Below are 20,701 nucleotides of genomic sequence, written 5' to 3'. Positions count from 1 at the left end.
TATTCATTGTTTTTATAAATGAAAATAATATTATTAAGTCAGTATAAATATAATCTTCACCAACAAGCTACAAAAAGTGGCTTGGTGGGATTTTAGTTTTAGTAAAAATATAACAAGTGAAATTTTTTTTAAATTGTACAAATGTATAATTATGCTATTAAATAAATAAAAATAATTAAAAAAACCTATTACACATAAAATGAGGTTGTTCAGTCGTTTTTTATATTTTTATTATTTAATAGACTATTAAACTAAGCCAATTTTTTTTACAATTTTTGTATATCGTATTATCAGCGCTACAATTTTTTAAAGTTTTGTATTTCTGAAATAACTCCGCGTGTGACGTCAGAGGTTCATTTCCGCTTATTCTCATTCAGTTCTTTCCATTGGTCCAGAAACGACAAGCAGACCGGAAATCTTCCATAGCTCTCAGATCATAGGTTGATTCATATGAACCAGTGACGTCATTCAAAGTTGTGCATTTTTATTGAAATATTTCTAATATTTTTTCCGTACATTTTCAAGAAACTTTACCGTACAATTTCATGCTCTAATTTTTACCCCGCGCAAGAAAACATTTTTTGTATCCAATTTCCCGTAGAGCTGAAGTTCCTCATTGATGAACAATATCTAAAATAACAATTTGTGATTATTATACCAATGTCGTATGTATTGTTTGTGAACCTGAATAAATAAAATAAAATATAAAGAACAGATAGAAATCGATTGATACATATATATATTTTTCAATCCAAGAGAAGAAATTGATGTATTGCGCATTAGGATTGTATAGTTGTTATAATATTTTCTTATTTATATATATTATGTAGGTGCATATAATATGCATTTGTGTGTTCGTTTTGAATCAACGTTCGCGTATTGTCAAACCTTATTTTATTGTTGTCATTATTTCGTATTTACTGCATTTTGTGGTTACCTACTGTATTGTATAGGACTCGTCGCACATTATTAATTCGATGTGTATCAGTTAAATTTAAAAAATAAAATGCTTTTTTTTTTTCAGAATACGGTTTTGAAATTTAACATACTTAAAAAAAAAAAAAACAATTTATATCATTTCGTCATTTGAATTTTAACAAAAAGGCTTCTAACTTTTTACTAAGCTCTTTATTGTACCATTTTTAATACAATTTACAAGTTTTAAGCAAATATATTATTTTCATACTTCGGCACCCATACACACGCACCCTCTCCTCATTCATTCCCACACGCACATGTATTCTCTCCCTCATTCATTCACGCATACACACATTCACATACACATGAATACAAACGTCACAAAAATACAATTACTAAACTTCTTTTCTTATATATTATGTGTCATTATATTTACAGTGGATTTTTTAAATTGGCTTTAGCATTGTTAAGATTTTTCTAATTATTTTGTTTATGTAATAGCTGTGAAAATCCCAAATAAAATAAAATAAATAAAATAAATAAAATAAATAAAATAAATAAAATAAATAAAATAAATAAAATAAAAATAAAATAAATAAAATAAATAAAATAAATAAAATAAATAAAATAAATAAAATAAATAAAATAAATAAAATAAATAAAATAAATAAAATAAATAGAATAAATAATATAAATAAAATAAATAAATAAATAAAATAATGAACCAAAACCTGCCTTTTTTAACTTTCGACTACCGGCAACTTGTTTATTCATTTAATTTATATTGGCATAATAATATATCACCAAGACAGGGGATACACAATCATTGCCAGCAAACATTAAACATGATGTCAATTAAGACTTTTAATATATTGTATTTGTTCGTGGATTGATCACCAATGCGTAATGCTCGTACAATTAATCAGAAATCTGTGTCAGATTGACATCGCGTTCCTTTCATTTAAATATCCTCAGCCAATTTCGATATCTCAATTAAAAGCTTGGATTTTTTTTCGTTTTTATTTCCGTACAAAGTTGTTATCAGGTCATGGTGATGCGGATGTTGATTTTGTATTACTTGTTGGTAAGGAAGTTCTAAAAAATAATATTTTTAATGAACTTAGTTTTAATTAAAATGAATTATATTGTAATTGTAATGCATACTTACTTTGTTCTACAAGTGGAATATCCCATGCTAAGTTTAGAATAATTTATTTTTATTTATTAATAGATTGTGGAAGTTGAGCGGTGTTTTTTTTAATAAAAAAAAAAAAATCTATTTCATTGTTACATACCTACACATTTATTACAGCAATTTACATATGATTATTTTTACAATAAATTAATTAAGTAGTAAAAGTATACTCGTACATACATATTTTTTATTTTTGCTGGTGATGAATCTAAACTGCCTAGCAAAAGATAGCTTCCCCGTTCCAAGGCAGTAAATAATGTTTTTTTTATATTGCCATAAATATAATTTACTTGAATAAAACATCTATTTTGATAGGTTTCCAAACATAAAATTAGGACATAATACGTATAAAAATATTTATAAATGAGATACTTGCATATACAGTATTATTACCAGAGCACACATAAGTGTATGTCCATGCGTGCCCTAGTTCCAGATTAAAAATTAAATAATTAATGTACACAAATAAAAAATAAATATAACAAAAATATTTAAATCCTTTGTCATTATCATTAAAAATAGAAATCAATTTGTCTATCTTTTTACAGATATCCTTTTAAAATAAATGTATTTTTTAAAGATTTCTTCAAGTTTTGTATTTCTGAAATTACTCCGGATGTGACGTCAGAGGTTCACTTTCGCTTATTCTTGGTTAGCCTGTCAATTTATCCGTTCACGGTTAGTAAACCGAATATATTTTTCAGCTCTATTATTTATTTAACTTTTTGTACATAATGTTATTTGTACGTTGGCGGGCTTATTGCCAAATGGCAATTTCTTCCAACCAACCAATAAAATAAAAGTTTTATTTTTATAATTCAAGTTACAGAACATATTCAATAGAAAAAAAAAAAAAAAAAAAGATTAAAAAGTGAAAAATATATAAAAATAGAAATAAACGTATATGTTTATAAATTACCTTAAATCAAAACTATTACTCAATGGGAAAAAGGAAAAAAGCGGAAAGAGGAAAAAGGAAAGGAGGAGAGATTAAGGAAGAGAAAGGAGATGTTTCTTCAGACGTGATTTAAACAGAGATAATGTAGTAACATCTTTGATGGTGGATGGGAGATGATTCCACAGTCGAGCCGCATGGACACTATATGAGTTAGAGAAGAAAGAGGAATTGTGTATGGGTATTAAGAGAGTGCCTTGAGAATGAGAACGAAGAGGTAAACCATGAACTGATAAGCGTTGAAATTTTTCACACAGGTATATAGGAGCGTTAGGACTATGAAGTACATTGAACAGAAGTGAGAGGGAGTGATAGTCTCTCCGCTGTCTAATTTTGAGCCATTTCAGTTGCCTACGATAATCAGAAATGTGGTCATATTTCCTAAGACCAAAAATGTACCTTACGCATGTATTCTGAAGTCGTTCAAGTTTATCGAGTTGCTCACAGCTTAAATCAGTCATGGAAACATCAGCGTAATCTAGAATGGGTAGTAGTAATGCTTGTACAAGAATGCATTTAGTACTAATGGGTAAGAATTTTTGCAACCTTCTAAGTGAGTGTAGACTGAAAAATATTTTGCGGCTTAATTCATTAGTATGAGCTCGCCAGCAGAGATGTTCATCCATTATATTAGTTCATATTATCATTAGTTGATTCATATGAACTAGTGACGTCGTTTATGTAGTTCGTTTTCATTAAAATAGTTTTTGTGATTTTTTTCGTAGATTTTCAAGAAACTTTGAGCTACAATTTAATGCTATTATTTTTACCGAGTGCAAGAGTTTTTTTATCCAATTTCCCGTAGGGATGAAGTTCCTCATTGCAGCATCTCAAAGAACACATAAAAACGTATTAAAATAAAACAACAGGTTTTTGTTGGTATCGCCATGTAAAAATCAATTACATGCTACGGGCATTGCATGTTAATTTACTTTAATTTTACAAGGTTTTAAAACAACACGGTGAAATAATTCAATTTAAAAACAATAAATTAATTTAACAATGCGTAATGTAAAACAAAAATGGATGCATGCTTACTTGCTAATCAGGTTCGGACTTCAGACTTTGTCACTCCAATATGCAGCGACAGGTATCGCCTTGTCAGTGGCCAGTGGCCATCCTCAAAAAATCATCTTCTTCACAAGTCAGCCGCATTTGTGGACACAGCTGCAGATGAGGATCATCCTGTACCTCTTAACAATCGCAGCTCTTGTTCTTTATCCTCAGAAAACCCCACCTCTGGTGATTATATTTGCACTTAATCAACCTTGCCCTCAGTCTGTAGAGAGCTTTCCTCATAGGGAAGTCCAAACTGTGAGGGATGTGTGTAATCTCTATGTATGGCAATATTACACAGGCCCTGGATATTTTATGCGAGAAAAAGTGATTTCATATTAAATGTGCGTTAACGGATACGTCTATTTATTTATTTATTTATACTTTTATGTTATTTTTTTTATACAGAATAATGTGTGGGGGTGTCCCGTGCCGGAGGAAACATTTTACAATAAGTATAATGAAACATGCCTTAAATGAGTTATTTAACATAATAAGAAAATAAAAATGTAATAAATTTAATTAACCCAATTATCATCGTAAACGCAATAAGCAAAATAAACTAAAATAATTATAAAAAACATTATAAACTTATATAAGTTTGCAAACAGAATTTCATAATCAGGAAACATTTTTTTACTAATTGGCTTGATCTACTCATCCGTGCGCAACCCACCTCCACTATCCATTTCTTAATAGCAATTTTATATAGATAGTACTTAATAATTGTCCTAATGGATAATGGAAGTAGATTGTACACTTTAACCGAGTAGTGGGCCAATCCTCTTTGACCGAAGGTTGTATTAATTTTAAGTTGTTTTTGCAGCATCAGGGTGGAGTATCTAGTAACTCTTGTATTTGTGTAATGAGTTATTGAAAGTATGTGGTATTGTCTGATGATAATGGTCTTTGTTACGACTTTTAAAGCATGTTTTTGTCATGTCATTTTTGTCAACTGTCGTCAAGCGGAGGCGATACAGTCGTCTACGCCATATACTGCGGATGCCTACTGAGAGCCTAAACCACACTTGCTTACTTTACAAGGCATCGGTATTCGATGTCCTGGACATCCACTGCTGACTGCTTGTCGACAGTTTATGTCAGAATTTTGGGACAAGAACCTGACCTAGGAGACGGGAAGGAGTTGACAGCCGATAGAGATGCATACGGCTCTGCGTGGATACCATATGCTCCAACTAGGGAACGGACATGAAATTATGATGATGATGCTACAAACCAACTAATATAAAGATAATTTAGAAAAAAACATTTACAGTCGATACTAAAACAAGTATAAATAATAAGTAACACAATTCTAAAACGAATGCGGGACGTTATGAGAATCATGTAGACTTAGTTGCACCAAAAAAAGTTAAATATTTGTTTCGTTGTTATCAAAATTGACTAAAAGTGATGCAAACAAAACTCATTTTGTCAGTTTCGATAAACTTTCAACATTATTCTACATAAATATTATACTTAATATATATATATATATATATATATATATATATATATATATAAATTTATCGTAATTATATTTGTACACCAAATTAATTTAATTATATTCTGATATCCAACATTGAAAGATAAGAATTTCATAGAGCTTTCTAGTTGTTAACAAACTATTTCCATAAAAAGATGACTCTTCTCTAAACAGGTGAAGTGTCTATCACTCTATTCAGATAGTATACCATATAACTTATACTGATAAAATAATAAATGTGTATTTTTTGTTCAGCAGTATCAATCATATATTTGCGGCCTTAATTAAGAACACTTATTTTTTTAAAGGGAAATTTAATTATGTTTTAAAAGGTTAGGTGTAATGACAGGCGTTGCAAAGTCATAAGTAAAATACATTGACGGTGAAATTGGCTTTAAAAGTTAAATGATCACTACGATTAAATATGCATGTACATAAAAAAATATCAATAACTTGAGTACGATAGTTTGATTGGATAACATAAGAGATGTATTAATTGAGTGGTAAATAAAATATATTTAGAGATTATAAACAAACTTAATATTTATTTGTATTTCAACATGAAAATAAAAAAGATAGTCCTTCAAATATTAATTTAATGACAATATGTAAATCTTATTATCAAATCGAACACTAATTTAAGTCTACTAATTTGATTTATTTTTAACATATAACAACACATACAGGCGTTGCCTAGTATGTAGGTGAAATAATTCAATTAGATAAATCTCACCCGCATAAAAAAAGGTTTCAGCTCTTTAACTTCACAAACAACAACATATGAAAAAATTGAAGGAGTATAGATGTTCAAATATAGGCAGAATGGTGAATATTACACAGTGTGTAAAGTGGCTACTTAAACCAGCCATTGACAGGTCATAAGCCCTGTAGATGCCTAGACTTCTATATTACCTTCTCTTAAATGTTCTTCATCTCTGTTGTAATACGTTAATGTCAACAGCTCCCCGGGGAGTCGAATCCAGTCCTTGTCTACAAAAATTTGGACAAACTCAAAATATTGGTGATTTATTTTTGATAAAATCAGACAGTTTTTTGCCTTTTTAGGGTATTTATAAATTGATATAGACTAAAGGTTCAAACGAATGCCTTAACAAGGTGAAACAATTGTAACGAAATTTTTGTTTTTATATTTGTAAAAATAAAATAAAGTTTTTAGTAGACTCAAATCAGTGTTTGATTTCTAATATAATAAGTTTAAATATGGAGTTTTACAAAATAAACCCCGAATCTATCAATACTTCGTTATCATGACATGTTATGGTTTCATTAATATTATCCACTAACCCTCAAATGTTTATTTTAAAATATAAAACTTTTTAAAAAAATGTCCATTTCCGAACCTAGTGGTGCATATGGAACTTTATCGGTACACCAACCGCCGCCTATCTTAATAATTTTTGTTACATGTGGAAAATATTATTAGTCTTCGCCTAATCAGTGAAATAACACAAATTCAAATAAATATTTCATGTCATCCATGCCGGGAATCAAGCCTGAGACCTTGGGGAAATGCGCCAGTCATTTGACTACAAGGCGGAATAATTATAATGTAATTATTAAACATATAAATAAATAAATAAAATAAATAAATAAATAATGTAAATATTCAAAACAAATTTATAAAGTACCTTAAATACAAAACCAGTATTTCTAATGTATCTACTCTCACTGCCTCTACCTTCCATGGAATCATTTCTCTACAATACCGCAGTGTGTGTGCGGACCAACTACTGCTTTACAAAATTATGACAGGAATGGTTGACTGTACAGAGCTGCTTGGTTTAATAACAATACATGTGCCAGCCAGGATTTGTAGACGGTACCACCTGTTTCATGTACCAATAAGTAAAACATCGTATGTTAAAAATCCTTTTTTTCGTAGGACTTTTTCAATGTACAATACAAAATTTGAAAATATAGATTACACAAACATCACTCTGTCAGATTTAAAATTTACACTAAAAATGTAATATGTAACTTAGTAGACATTATAATAATAAATATGTACATCTCCCCTCCCCTCCTTATCCTCTCTTCAAGCATTCTTGTCCTTATCCCGCCCAATTTACAGTAACATAATGTTCTTAAAATAAATATTTAAAAAATCTTTGATTATTGAGTACAAGAAAATAACATTTTTATATGTATAAATTGTATGTATTTATTTGATATGTAATATTCTTTACTAACTTTGTATACTATGTGGAAATCTGTTATTAGTTCTGAGTTTATACACTATATCTGTTTGTTTACTAAAAATATGTATGTAGAACTGTTGATTTCCCAAATAAAATAAAATAAATAAATAAAATATCTTTGGCATTTGTAATTAATTAAAAAATCAAATATTTGCAGTCCACTAAGGCGTCCATTGTTTTTCATAGATTCATTTTGACACTTTCGTGATTGTCAGATACATTAAAACACGTAAGGTTTAATTTTTAAGCTATCTCTTATTTTTTGCTCCAAGTATGACTAGTAAGATTGCATACAGAAAACGAATTAATTATAAATATAGAACTATCCATTTTGACCTCGACCTAAAAAATGTTGGAATCCTCTGTACACAATTTGGGTCGCGAAACCAATCAACGGCTTCTGACTTCCGATATTATAACTCATATACTAAACTTGTCAGAGACTAGTATGAAAAAGATTTACCAAGTTTCGTTAAGTTTTGCTTGATTAAGAAAACTGTGAAAATAATTGGTCGGAAATCTTAGCAAGAAGTCTTGTAGCTAAATTAGAAATTTTTTGATTAAAAATATTATACAAAAATTAGTTGATTACAGAGATGCAGTTTTTAGTGACACAACCAGGAACGACCACAAATATACAACCCCAACATTTTGGAGCGCAGTACCGAGCAACTATTTAAGAGCTAGGCAACACAGACCATTTTTTCTTCCTGAATACAGAATAAATTTACCTTTGATGATGCCTGTGGGGAGATTGATTGGTCTGTTGAACAGCCTACCGAGAGAGGTGGATCTTTTCCGTACTGGGATTACCAACTTTAGACTCTTCCTCTCTAACTATGTATCATAATGTGTATTAGTGACCAATTCGTCTTTGTTTACTATTGTTCTTAAAGATTATTCGTTGGACCTTAAAAATATATCGTTCTTTTTTTAAAACATGTTTTTATAATTACCTAATTTATGTAATATATTGTATTTATTAAAAAAAAATAAAAAAAATAGGAGATAAAATGCCGAACGCTCTTAAAGTGGAACGGAAGGTCTGTTAATGCTTTTGGCTTCTCCTGTATGAGTTTCTACTACCATAGTCAGATAAATTAGAAGGAACATACCTTTTGCAGTTAATAAAAGCCTTGTACATAATAAACAAGGCAAAAAATATGCAACTCCATTATTATAAAAATATATATATGTAGTTTATGTACATTGCATTTGGCAGTAGAGTTATATCGTACATTCTATTAAATAAATATTTGTTTACTGCATTATACGGCCAATTTTCTGTTTAAAATTAGTCTTATGTCACAGTATGCGCGTGCAGGTTCTAAATTATAGTATGAATACAATTATTTAAATTTGGAAGTCAGAAATTCGAATGGGTTTTCGTATCTCTGGATGATTTTTTCGGGTCAAAAAGAGTCTTATTTAAATGCGCTAAAAATTATATACAAAATCTTTATAATATTCAGAAAAGGGCAGTTTTAACACCTTTTAAGACGATAGATTCTCAAAAAAAACATTTTACCTCTAACGTAAAAAAAACATTTACATATCTGAGTGAAGATAAGATCAAAATGAGGATATGATACAAAACTATCTAGACAATATTTTCCCAAAATCAGTCGTAATCTGACGGTTTTCAGATCCTTATAATTCGGCCTTAAGACTGCGCACGAATTTGCGTGCATACCATATATTCTAATTTGCACGAGAATTAAACAAATGATCATTTCAATACCGCAGTATCCAAAGACGGGCCCGACTTTCAAAAGAATATTATCATTATTATTAACACGTCAACTCAGCTTGACGTGTGCATTTTTTGTACGTATGAGTTCCAATGTCAGAAATTATCGTGCGCTGCGGATGCCGAAGATCGTCGTGAATGTTTTTTAGGAAAAAAAATGGGCGTTCGACTTCTTAACGAGACGGAATAAAGGTAAAACCGAATCGAACTAAGTGCCAGTGGGAAGCCATGGCAGTTAGTACTATTTAACCCTTCGCCGGTGAAACGTGTGAAGTTTGAAGTACGCCCGCCTCATCTTTACACCGCGTAACGACTTAACTTGATAGGGATTGTTCGCGAGACGATTTATCTTCTGCGAGGAGTGTATTATTTACTGTTTTATAATTGACTTTCGCCAAATTACTTTGATACGGTAGGTTGTTTATTTCGCGGATCGTAACGGCAAGCGTTTAATCGCCAGGAATTATTTAACTTGCGTAAAAAGGTAATTGTTGCAAAAATGAACTTCTTTGCGCACCTAAGTAAGTAGTTTGAGCACACGCATTGCATAATGCATCTTTTTTTTCTTTTTTGAAATATTGACTTTATACTTTATTACGACACAGTAAATAATTCGAAGTAAAAAAAGTTCATAATCTACACCCCCATATTCATGAGTACAAAATATTCGGAATGAAATAATAACCGTATTTTTCATAAAATTCATTATGAATCTTATAAACGTATATGATGGATTAATGGATTGTCTCATTCGCCCAAACTAACATAGAATCAACTCCTCCACAAATGTAAATCTTGTAATATACCTACCGTTTATTATCAGTCCCTTCTGGACGAATACAATCGAGCACGTAGTCGTGGTCTAAAGATGAAGCATTGGAAAGTTTCTGTCGGCCAGTATTTACATAGCCTCGACAAACACAGCCCTTATCTGACCAATATATAAACTGGTACAGATTAGTCAAGAATATCACTACTCATTAAGAATTAGTAACGGACAGTTATTATCGTTGGGTTCACATTAATATTTTGTTCTGTATTTACCCACAAATGATTTTAATAAACTTAAATTAAATTCAAGAAAGTGAACGAGTTGATTCTAAACCCATCCAACCAGTGCACGCATATTACAATCTTATGTTATGTTTTTGTTCTTTCATTTTGCGTTTGGTAATAAATAATATAGATGTAAATAAATTAATTATAAACATAAATAAGTAGTGTTTAAATTTGTCTGAACATTTTATTAATTATCTTGGTTTATTAAGTCTTCTTTGATTCTAAAATTAAAAAATATTTAAGAAATAGTATATTGTTAAGTGTCGGGTAACCCCAGTGAGGTCACATTATTTTAAAATCATAGTTTATAATAGAAAAAAATATGAATAAATAAAATACAATAAAATCGGGTTGTGGTCCTGTGGCTAGTGTCACGGACTCACTGACCAAAGGTCCGTGGTTCGAATCCCACTCTACCCCAACTTGATTCCAATGTTCTAATAGTGAGTTATTTACAACTCGTTGAACATGGCTCTCAAAATGAAATATTTAGGTAAATTAAAAGAACGCAAATATTTATTTTTAATTTTAAAAAAATACGTCTATAAATATTTAAGTTTTGTTATAATTAAATAAAATAAATATAATACAACTTTGTGTTTAACAACTTATTTTTTATTTATTCCTCTGACTGGTTTGCAATTTACACAAGCTTCTTCATCAAGGTATACTTAACCAATGAATTTTATCCTATTTTATTTTTAAAGTAATAACTAAATATTATTTTGATAAAATCACTCGATAAAGAAGTTTGTGTAGCTTTCAAACTAGTCGGTAGAAACAATAACTAATAAGTGGTTAAAAACAAAGTTGTTTTATTTTAAATTCATTATAATGAATAACCACAAAGTAAGTGCTTCAAATATAAATTTTATATTGTAAAATTATTTGTGTAGAACATATTATTTAATTATTGGTTTTCTATTTCTTTAATTGCCTCGGTTAACCCATTGTACAATTGAAAATTGTGGTACATTTATACATTTAAAAAGTTGTATTTAATGGAATTGTTTGTTATTTATTTGACGGACTTATGCAGTCCATTCTAACGATTGTAAATACAATTTCTTACAATAAATACAGGCACTAACAAAATAAAACAGAAGTAAATAAAATTAAAAGCTCGGACAAAAAGAAAACTACCTCAAGACAAGATCCGGTCTATCTTAGTGATTTTTTAAATCTATAAAGACTTACACCAAAACAGTCCAGATCTTGTCTCGAGTTTACAATACGCCACTATCGGGACATTGTTGAATGCAAGCCATAGTTTGTGCTGTGTTGATCAAAGAACAGCACATTATTACTTCGCAACCGGTGGATTGGAACATTGAATGCCACCTGCTCCAGTAACGATGGTACATCAATTAAGCCATTCAGAAAATTAAACATAAATATGGAGTCAATTTTACTTCTACGTTTTTGCAGACTTGAGACTTTCAACTTTAATTTAGTTAAACCTCTGAGTTATTATACAAATTGTAACAGCATGTATTTTTTGTTATTTTTCTGTGAGTAATTTTTTTATACATTTTACTGCACTTCGATATGAACATTCTGCAAGTTATAATGAAATAATATGATTTTGCTCTCATAAAATAAAATAAATAATTTTATTGCCAATTTTCAATGAAGGCAGAAATAACGTTACAAATCATTTGGCCAGTTAGGTTTATATACATCCTCAGACTCGGCGGCCTCCGTTGTTATTACGCTTGACTCACACGCGGAAGGTTTCGGGTTCGATGTTCGGTGAGAACAAAAAAAACTCAAGCCTGGGTGATCGTTTTGTGCTGAAATTCACCACTATGGTGCAAAAATAAATAAACAAATAAACACCATTGTCTCTTTTTCCTTATGTATCCTTTTTTATTGGAGACGAGTGTCGAATTGATTTATTAACATATAAGCATTGCACATTCAATGTTAGTACGTATCTATTTATTTATCAAATAAATAAATAGGTACATATTTCTTAAATAAGTACACTTTTTTATCGGTTCTTCGGAAACAATATTTATTTATGCTTTGTTAAGTTAGTTCATAACATTTTAAGAACTAATATAAACTTTTAATAATATTACAATTTTTTTATCAAAATTTCTCAATTACATATTTTTTCAAATTAATTTTGAATATTTCAATTTTTTCTATTTCTTTTATTTCTTCAGGTAACTCATTGTACAGCTTCAATCCCTTGTACAATGAGTTTTGAGATTCTGTTTTTTTCCTCATTGGTAATCTTATCTTTTTTTTACCCCTTGTTTCATATATGACATTGAGTATGAGTAGACCAATGTACAATTGAAGTTGTAAGAAAAGGCACATAAATATTTTAAAATATAAATTAAATAAATATAAACAATAAAATACCCTGCTTGTAAATATGTAATAAAGTTTTAAAATTCCCAAACAATGCATATGATTAATACCCAGTTGGTAAGTGATAAACACAAAAATGCTTTATAATGATATGCAATTCGCGAATTCTTTCATAAAACTATTTTAATTGAAAACATTCCCACTGTCTTTATCTTCAAAGTCCTCGCAATGTTTTTTAATCGTAGTTCGATCTTAAAACATTTTACTCGCCAAAAATTTGTGTCATATTCGAGTAAATATTTATGATTTGTCTACCATAAATAATGTGTGACTTATTTTATTTTACGTGTGAATATTTATTTTGTAAATATGCGAACAATCTTTTTCTGTTCATACCGTCAAATTAATATATCAATTCGCATACCTGTTTAAGAAACCGTTAGATTGTATTAAAACACATTGTTATTCCGTATGTTTTGCGCTTACTACTGCGTTGATATTTTTTTGATTACAATGAGTCGCAAAAAAATCTCCAGGAAACTAATACTTTAGTTTTGATAGATTGGTAAATGTAAAGGAGAATATATATTTTTTTTTTTTATATTTGAAACACTAACTTTGTGATTATTATAAATAAAAATAAAACAACTTTGTTTTTAAACACTGAACTTTTGTTTAAATTTGTTGCAACAAAGTCATTACAACAATCATTGCAACAAACATTGCCCTGTAAATGCCTAGACTTACATAATCCCTTCTCAAAAATTGTTTCCCTCTCTGTTGTTTAAACTTAAATATGAATATCTCATTAGGGAGGAAATCCTGTCAGTCTTAAGCATTTGGATATACTGAAACGATTATTGACTTAATTGTAAGTTCATTACGGACCGGTTTCGAAGCTATACGTGCTTCTTCATCAAGCTATAATTTAGTATTCATTTTTACTAATTTACATTTATGATAAAGAAGCTTGTTTTGGTTTCGAAACCAGTCGGTAATAAACAAAAATTATGACAAAGTTTTTTTTAAAGATTTTATTTAATAATAGAATTTTGGCGACATTGCATCACAAAAACCTAAATAAACATTTTTTCAAAACTTAATAAAAAAAATAAATTAAATAAATCCAGTACAAATTTGAGTTGTGAACTTTATTTATGCTGATAGTTCCATGTTATTTGGTTTTTAATTATTTCGTATGTTATTTATCTTTTTTAAAGGATGATTAAAACAATGTTTTCGTTTAAAAAAAATGTGGCGTAAATTATCTTTAAATTCAGATAGAATTGTTTACATACGTGGGTATACTGGCAAAAAACATGCGGATTTAAGTTAATGATGCAGTTTTGTAAAGTTTTTAACGCTCTACAAACTGGCAAAATACACTAAGTCATATAAAATTTCATATATCTGTAGTTTTATAAATAAATTTAAGGTTAAGTCGTATACCAGGTACTTTATTCAAGCTAAAAGCTTTAAATAACTTAATATTTTTTTATTACAAAATTAAGAAACGGAAAAATTAAAAACATGTTCTTGAATGAGCACTCAACATCTTACTATATTTAAATAACATATAAAAGAGTAAAATTGGATCTTAAATGCTTGAATTCTCAAAACAGGGATTTGACAGTTGAAGTTTTTTGCTAGTATACCAACGATATTTATTGTTACTAATTAATAAATACTATTGATTCAAATTAGATAAGTCTATTGGTACTAATTAGCAAAGCCTTTTGATAGTAATTCTATTTTTTTTATTTATTTTCAGAAACATAGTCATGTCCACCTGTTTGGTCCTGGACCATCGCGAGCTTCGTTCCATTTGCTTGCGCGAGCTCGGAGAGATGTGACTGGCCGACGGCGATGGGCAGTGGAGGTGCTGCGCTCTCATTGGCTGTCTCGGCGCTGGCTCTCCTGCTTGCTGCCTCCGCCGCCCCGACGTCCCTTGACAGTATCGACGGAGTACGAAACGTTACGAGAGTCGATGGAGGAGACGTGTTCTTTGTGACTGGTAAATATTTAATAATATAACTTGACACGTTATTCATTCAGAATACTTCGGTATCACTCAGAAATACGTCTCACGTTCGGGATGTTTCGGAATCACTCGGGTGCTCGTTATTGATTAGCACGTTCAATTTCATACAGACACAAAATTGCCCCTGAGTAGCGCCTACTAAAGTCACTTAACATAAACATTTTCGTTTTTCAAGAAGAAGTTTGAAAATTAAATATTAAAAGGCAATGTTCGTATGTGTGTCCTAGATGAACTGAATGACTACTAGACCGATTGTGCGGTTTTCAGTGAAATGTAGATCTTTGCCACGAGCATATTTATGGATATTAAAATCTTCAATTTATTCAGTAGAAAAACAGTTAAGAGCGTAAATATTTTTTTTATTCATAACCAGGGTTGCATTCAAGGAGAATGCATATAATAAAAAAAGGAAGATGCTATTTTTTAGTGCATAAAAAAGTTGGTTTTTAAGTGTTACAAACAACATTCGTTTTTTATTAATCCCAATCAGATTATTTCCTTAAATTCCTTATAATTTCTACTCATTTATTTATTTCTACTAAATTTTTGGTAATATTAAAATAATATTAACTGATATTCGATACATTTTTGAAAATCGCATTCTTAAATAGAGTGCACCCCTGTTGGTGAGAAAAACAGAGTTTGCTAAAATAATCCATACTTGAAAACGAATTATTTTAAGTTTTGGAATTCAAGCATGAACAAGTGCCTAAATACCTACTTACCAATGAAAAGTTATAACATCTTTTTTACGTTTATCCGAACGGTTTTTAGAGAAGATTTTTTTATGAAGGTTTTGTTAGTATACTTAATAATGTTTAATCTGAAGAGGAAACGCGGTCTGACTTTTGTTCATACAAATGTATTCCTGTATTTTCTGTCTGGATTATACAATAGACAAAAGTAGTGATTTGTTTTTTTGTGATTATTTATTTATACTTTTACATTGTTTGTATTATTTTTTTTATACAGAATAATGTTCTCTCACTGGGGTGTCCCGTGCCGAGGGAAACATTTTACATAATGTGAAACATGCCTAAGATTAGCTATTTAACAAAGTTAACATAATAATAACAATAAAAAAATGTAATTAGTCGAATTAACCTAATTATCAAAAAAAACTAAAATAATCATAAAAATACATAACCAATTTATATAGACCAATAGAACAAATTTCATAAATAGTACACACATTTTACCTATTTGGCTTGATCCACTCATCGATCCGTGCGCAACCCACCTCCACTATCCATTTCTTAATAGCAATTTTACATTGTGAGAACTTACTAATTGTCCTTATGGATAATGGAAGTAGATTGTTCACTTTAACTGAGTAATTGGCCAATCCTCTTTGACCGAAGGTTGTATTTATTATTTAATTTTTTTGCAGCATTAGGGTGGAGTATCTAGTAACTCTTGTATTCGTAACGGAAGGTAGAGAATAATGTTTACGTGCGTATAGTAACAAAGCTTTTACATAGAGTTGTTTTATAGATTTTACATAAGAATTTTTAAATATACCGAGGGAGCTAGTTCTGATTAGGACTCTTAAGATAATTTTTATTAAAGCTTTTTGTGCAATTATAATTTGCTTGATCAGTGTGTCATTTGCACATCCCCATCCAATTATTCCATATTCCAAAACTGGTTGAGTTATGGCGTAATATATTTTTACAAGTTCTTTTAGGCTAATTATATTTCTTATAGTTTTAAAAAAGTAAGTTATAGATTTAAAAAGTATATAATAGCTTAGCAAATATTTGGATTACATATAGTTTTATTATTAATTTTAAATGTTATGTATTTTGTTTTCGAGTGATTTAGTGTTAGATAATTTGATAATTGAACGATGGTTGAAAGACATTACTCTGTAACGATAGACAGATGGATTTTTTTTTATTTGCCCAGACTTATCGCGGATTTTCTTGCTAATCTAGGCAAATTGACAGGCATGGGTCATTTATGGTCGCCGTAATAAGCTAAGTCTCTCTTTGTTTTTGTTATGGGTATAACAATAAAAAACGGGTTTACTAGTGAGCTGGAGCAAGTTCAGAGGCATGAGTTGTCTTGGTTTTATCTGCGACCTTATAAAACTTTTTTGTAGACCTTATATTAATGGATTTTTATTTTGCGCTTATTTGTAAACTCTGAATATGTAAAATTGTATCTAATTAAATATGAATTTAAGTTACTATTGTACAATGTATTATACTATGTGCATTAGCAAGCTTTTTGCGATGGGAAATTCCATTGTGACTGGTAGGACATTTGACTCCAGAGTTTGAACAGCTCTGAATTGTAACTATGTATGTCATCAGAGTTCATACAATAGTAAAATATTATTTTTAAAACAAAATAAAAAATAATTTTATTATACTGCTTTAAAGAAAAAGCCAAACAGTCAATATGTTCTATGTAATTATTATATGAATGAATGTGACTGGTAATCAGATAATTCCTTCTTCTACTTGTGTGCATTTAAAGAGGAATTTATGCCAAACTACTCAATAATAATGAGATCGTTTCGTGCTGTAAAGCATGTAGTATTGAACATTTTTTTAAAGTATTGTTTAATTAATCAATATATTTTCTTAAATGGTACATGTTTTTTTTATTCTTATATAAATCTACTTTTATACATCTTGTAAATGTTATGACTTAACTCTCCAAAAAAAGAGACTAGCTCTTGTGCTTGGAGAGTAACTTACACTGTAATTTATTTATTAGAATTTACATAATTTAAAATACTAATAGGTATATGAGAAAAAAAAAACTTAAGATAGAAAAAGAAAAACAGAAAATAATAATTACTAATACTAATTAAAATAGAATGTAGTTTTCAAAAAGTTCACTTTAAATTTATTTATTGATATATTAGTTTTATTAGTTTTTAGTTAGTTAGTTTTTTTATTTTAAAATTTATTTTTTAAGCTTTACGGATTATTACATTTTAGTTCATAAATGTTTTCATAAAATAAAAGAGTAATAACAGTTGTAAAAGAAAAATGTTACTGCTAGGAAAGAGCTTTGTGACTGGTGGGATTTGTAAATAAAATAAGCGTGAAGATGCCATAGACAAAAAAGTCATTTTTTGTAGATATATTATTTTTTGGATAGATTTATAAAAAAAAATTGGTCTTAGTATGATATTATGAAAATAGAGGTTATAAATGGAAATTTAAAATTAGCACCATTTTTCTACATTGCATGGAATATAAGCAACATCTTTAAACTAACCAAAAACAGACAGTATATGTCAAGATTAAAACATGGAAAAAACAACAATTTTTGCTATTGACAAAATAGTTCTTGTACGTAAAAAAGTTAATTTTCAAATACTTCTAAGTGATGATGTGAGTAATGCATGGGATGTGGGAAATATAGAAAAACTAGAGTTATATGGATGATCTAGTAATTTTTATGGCGTTTCTTAAAAGTTACCAGAGAAGGTACATTTTTTGCATCAAGCGGTAGTTTATTCCAGAGATCACTTACTTTTAATATATTTGTATATATATATTAAAATTGATTGTACATAAAGTCTTTAAATATGTTTAATTTTCTAAACAGGCGGCGAGGACTGCGGTGTAACGAGATGCGGGGAAGCCAGCGGGGGCACAGCCTTTAGTGACCGCCCCCCGGGGGCAGCTGGGCCCCCGTGTGCCTGTCGCTGCGGAGCCACGCAGCCCCTTTTCAGAGAAGACAAGTCGACCTGCGTTAGTGACGTCACAGGTCAGTGAAACATTACCTTTACCTCTCCCCACCCGATCATGTGTAGCCAGTACACATTGGCTCTAATAAGTTTGGTATCTCTGTAAATAAAATAAATACTAAGTTAAGAATTTTGGTTTTTTTCCGGTATTCGTATCGATTGAAATAATGTATGATTAAATAATAAATGTTGTTGGGCACGAAATAGCATTTGTAACAAATCGGAGATGAATCACTACTACATTCAAAAGTTTACTAATTTGTTGTATGTCGTATAAAAGAGTACCGAATATACGGTTGTCTCAAATACGTCTCACTCTCGATGCTATTGGTATAATCGCGGACAAGAGAGACAAACTCACGCGTCACGCAGGCTTAAAGAAAAGTAACCTGTATCAATGCCATGGTACGCCAGTTGCATTCGAGCCTTTGTTAGGAGAGGATTCTTTGTTGGGAGATGATTTTTTGTTAGAGCTGCGAACGTCAGCCTATGTTTTTTTTATGGTTTTAGCAGTAAGATTGATAATATTATCGCTTTTGACTATAAATAATTGAAGTAATTGCCTATGAATATTTTATCTTCCCGATTTAAAATTTCTCATTTTTCGCATGTGTTATGATTACACAACATCCTAATGCTCGGATATTTTTGGCTCAGTAAAGGAAGTGTTTTATTTTTTATAGTTGCAAATTATTTGTACCCTGTTTTTGTTATATGCAAGGTTTTATCGAATATATTTATCTTGAAGTTATATTAAATTGACTTCAACTTTTTTTCACCTTAGATAACAATAATAAAAATAAAAGCAGAATCAGAATCATTAAAATAACAATTGAAATATAACATTAACAAAGAATAAAAATAGTCGTAAAGGTTGGACACAAAAAAAAACAAAAGAAGCTAAATACCACCATTAAATAACTTAGCCTGCTTGATCGTCCCTGTAATGAATCAAACAGTGTCTCTTCGAGTATCAATACAGTTCAGAAGCTCAGCTAGGTTATTTCCCGCAGCAATCAGAGTGTTTAGTTTGCATTCATCTCGGCTCATCGAACATTGGGCAGTATATTAGAAGTAATGGAAGGGTTAATAGATACCTTGAATAAACACAATACACTGGAACTTCTTTTTACACGCGTAAAAAGGTACACTAGTAAAAGAATAAAAAAACAATGGCGGATTAAAATCAGTTTAGCATTTTTTTTAAAAAATGTTTGCTGTTTATTGCACCTTAATTTTTTGCTTTAGTAATACATAACATCAAAATACTTCGTAACAAAGAGTATTCAATATCTTCTTCTTCTAGTGCCTTGCCGGGTCCCCCTGACGTTGGCGATCACTACAGCAAAAGCATATGTATCTGTCCTGCGCTAATTTTACATTTCGCAGCCAGGACGACTGCTTATTGATGTACTCGCCGTAGTGATTCCTGGCAAAAGATGACCAGAGTGGTTTCCCTTTGCCTTTTCTGGTAGATTTTCTGTCGGAGTTACCTTCCCTTAGCTGGTTGGTTTTGGTTTTGATGCGCCAAAAACTCGCCTTTCATCCTCTCGTTATCTGCTGTGATCACACACTATTCAATATTACTATCATAATTATATTATACGCCAAATAAGTAAACAGCAATTTAGGGCACTCCAATAACAAATAGAAAAATTATGTTACTTTTACGCGTTGTTAAATTAATTTTCGTTTGTTTTTTCTGGGCACGGTTATTTTAAAATCTTGCAAGACGATGTTCCATTGTACAGATAAAGTGGGTTCGAATATTTATTTATTTATAAACCCTTACGGATTACATTCATTTAACAAAATAATTTTTCTTTTTTAAATTCATATTCTATTATTAACGATAAAATTTTGATCATTTTTTGTAAAGGTTGTATAATTTTTTATTTATTTTTTATTTTGTTTATTCAGAAAAACAACAGCAATACAAAAAAATATACACAATTTTATAAAAAAAATAAAATAAATCCAAATCAGTT

The 20,701-nt window shown here is 29.9% G+C and overlaps 1 protein-coding gene across 2 annotated transcripts in view; it reads left to right on the top strand.

Annotated features, from left to right (window-relative positions):
* LOC148279624 (uncharacterized) overlaps positions 1 to 20,701 on the top strand; it is a 199,718-nt gene that overhangs the window by 154,098 nt on the left and 24,919 nt on the right. For both annotated transcript variants that reach the window (XM_088229673.1, XM_088229674.1), the window contains 2 exons: positions 14,732 to 14,974; positions 18,572 to 18,733. In XM_088229673.1, the coding sequence (XP_088085799.1) occupies positions 14,827 to 14,974; positions 18,572 to 18,733 (310 nt within the window). In that variant the 5' untranslated portion in view covers positions 14,732 to 14,826. The remainder of the gene's footprint in view (positions 1 to 14,731; positions 14,975 to 18,571; positions 18,734 to 20,701) is intronic.

The sequence above is a fragment of the Micrasema longulum genome, unplaced genomic scaffold, assembly GCF_059751315.1.
Source record: "Micrasema longulum isolate JH-2025_06_02 unplaced genomic scaffold, ASM5975131v1 h1tg000692l, whole genome shotgun sequence".
Taxonomy (NCBI): Eukaryota; Metazoa; Arthropoda; class Insecta; order Trichoptera; family Brachycentridae; genus Micrasema; species Micrasema longulum.
Note: the sequence above shows the minus strand (reverse complement) of the source record. Positions and strands in the feature narration are given on the sequence as shown.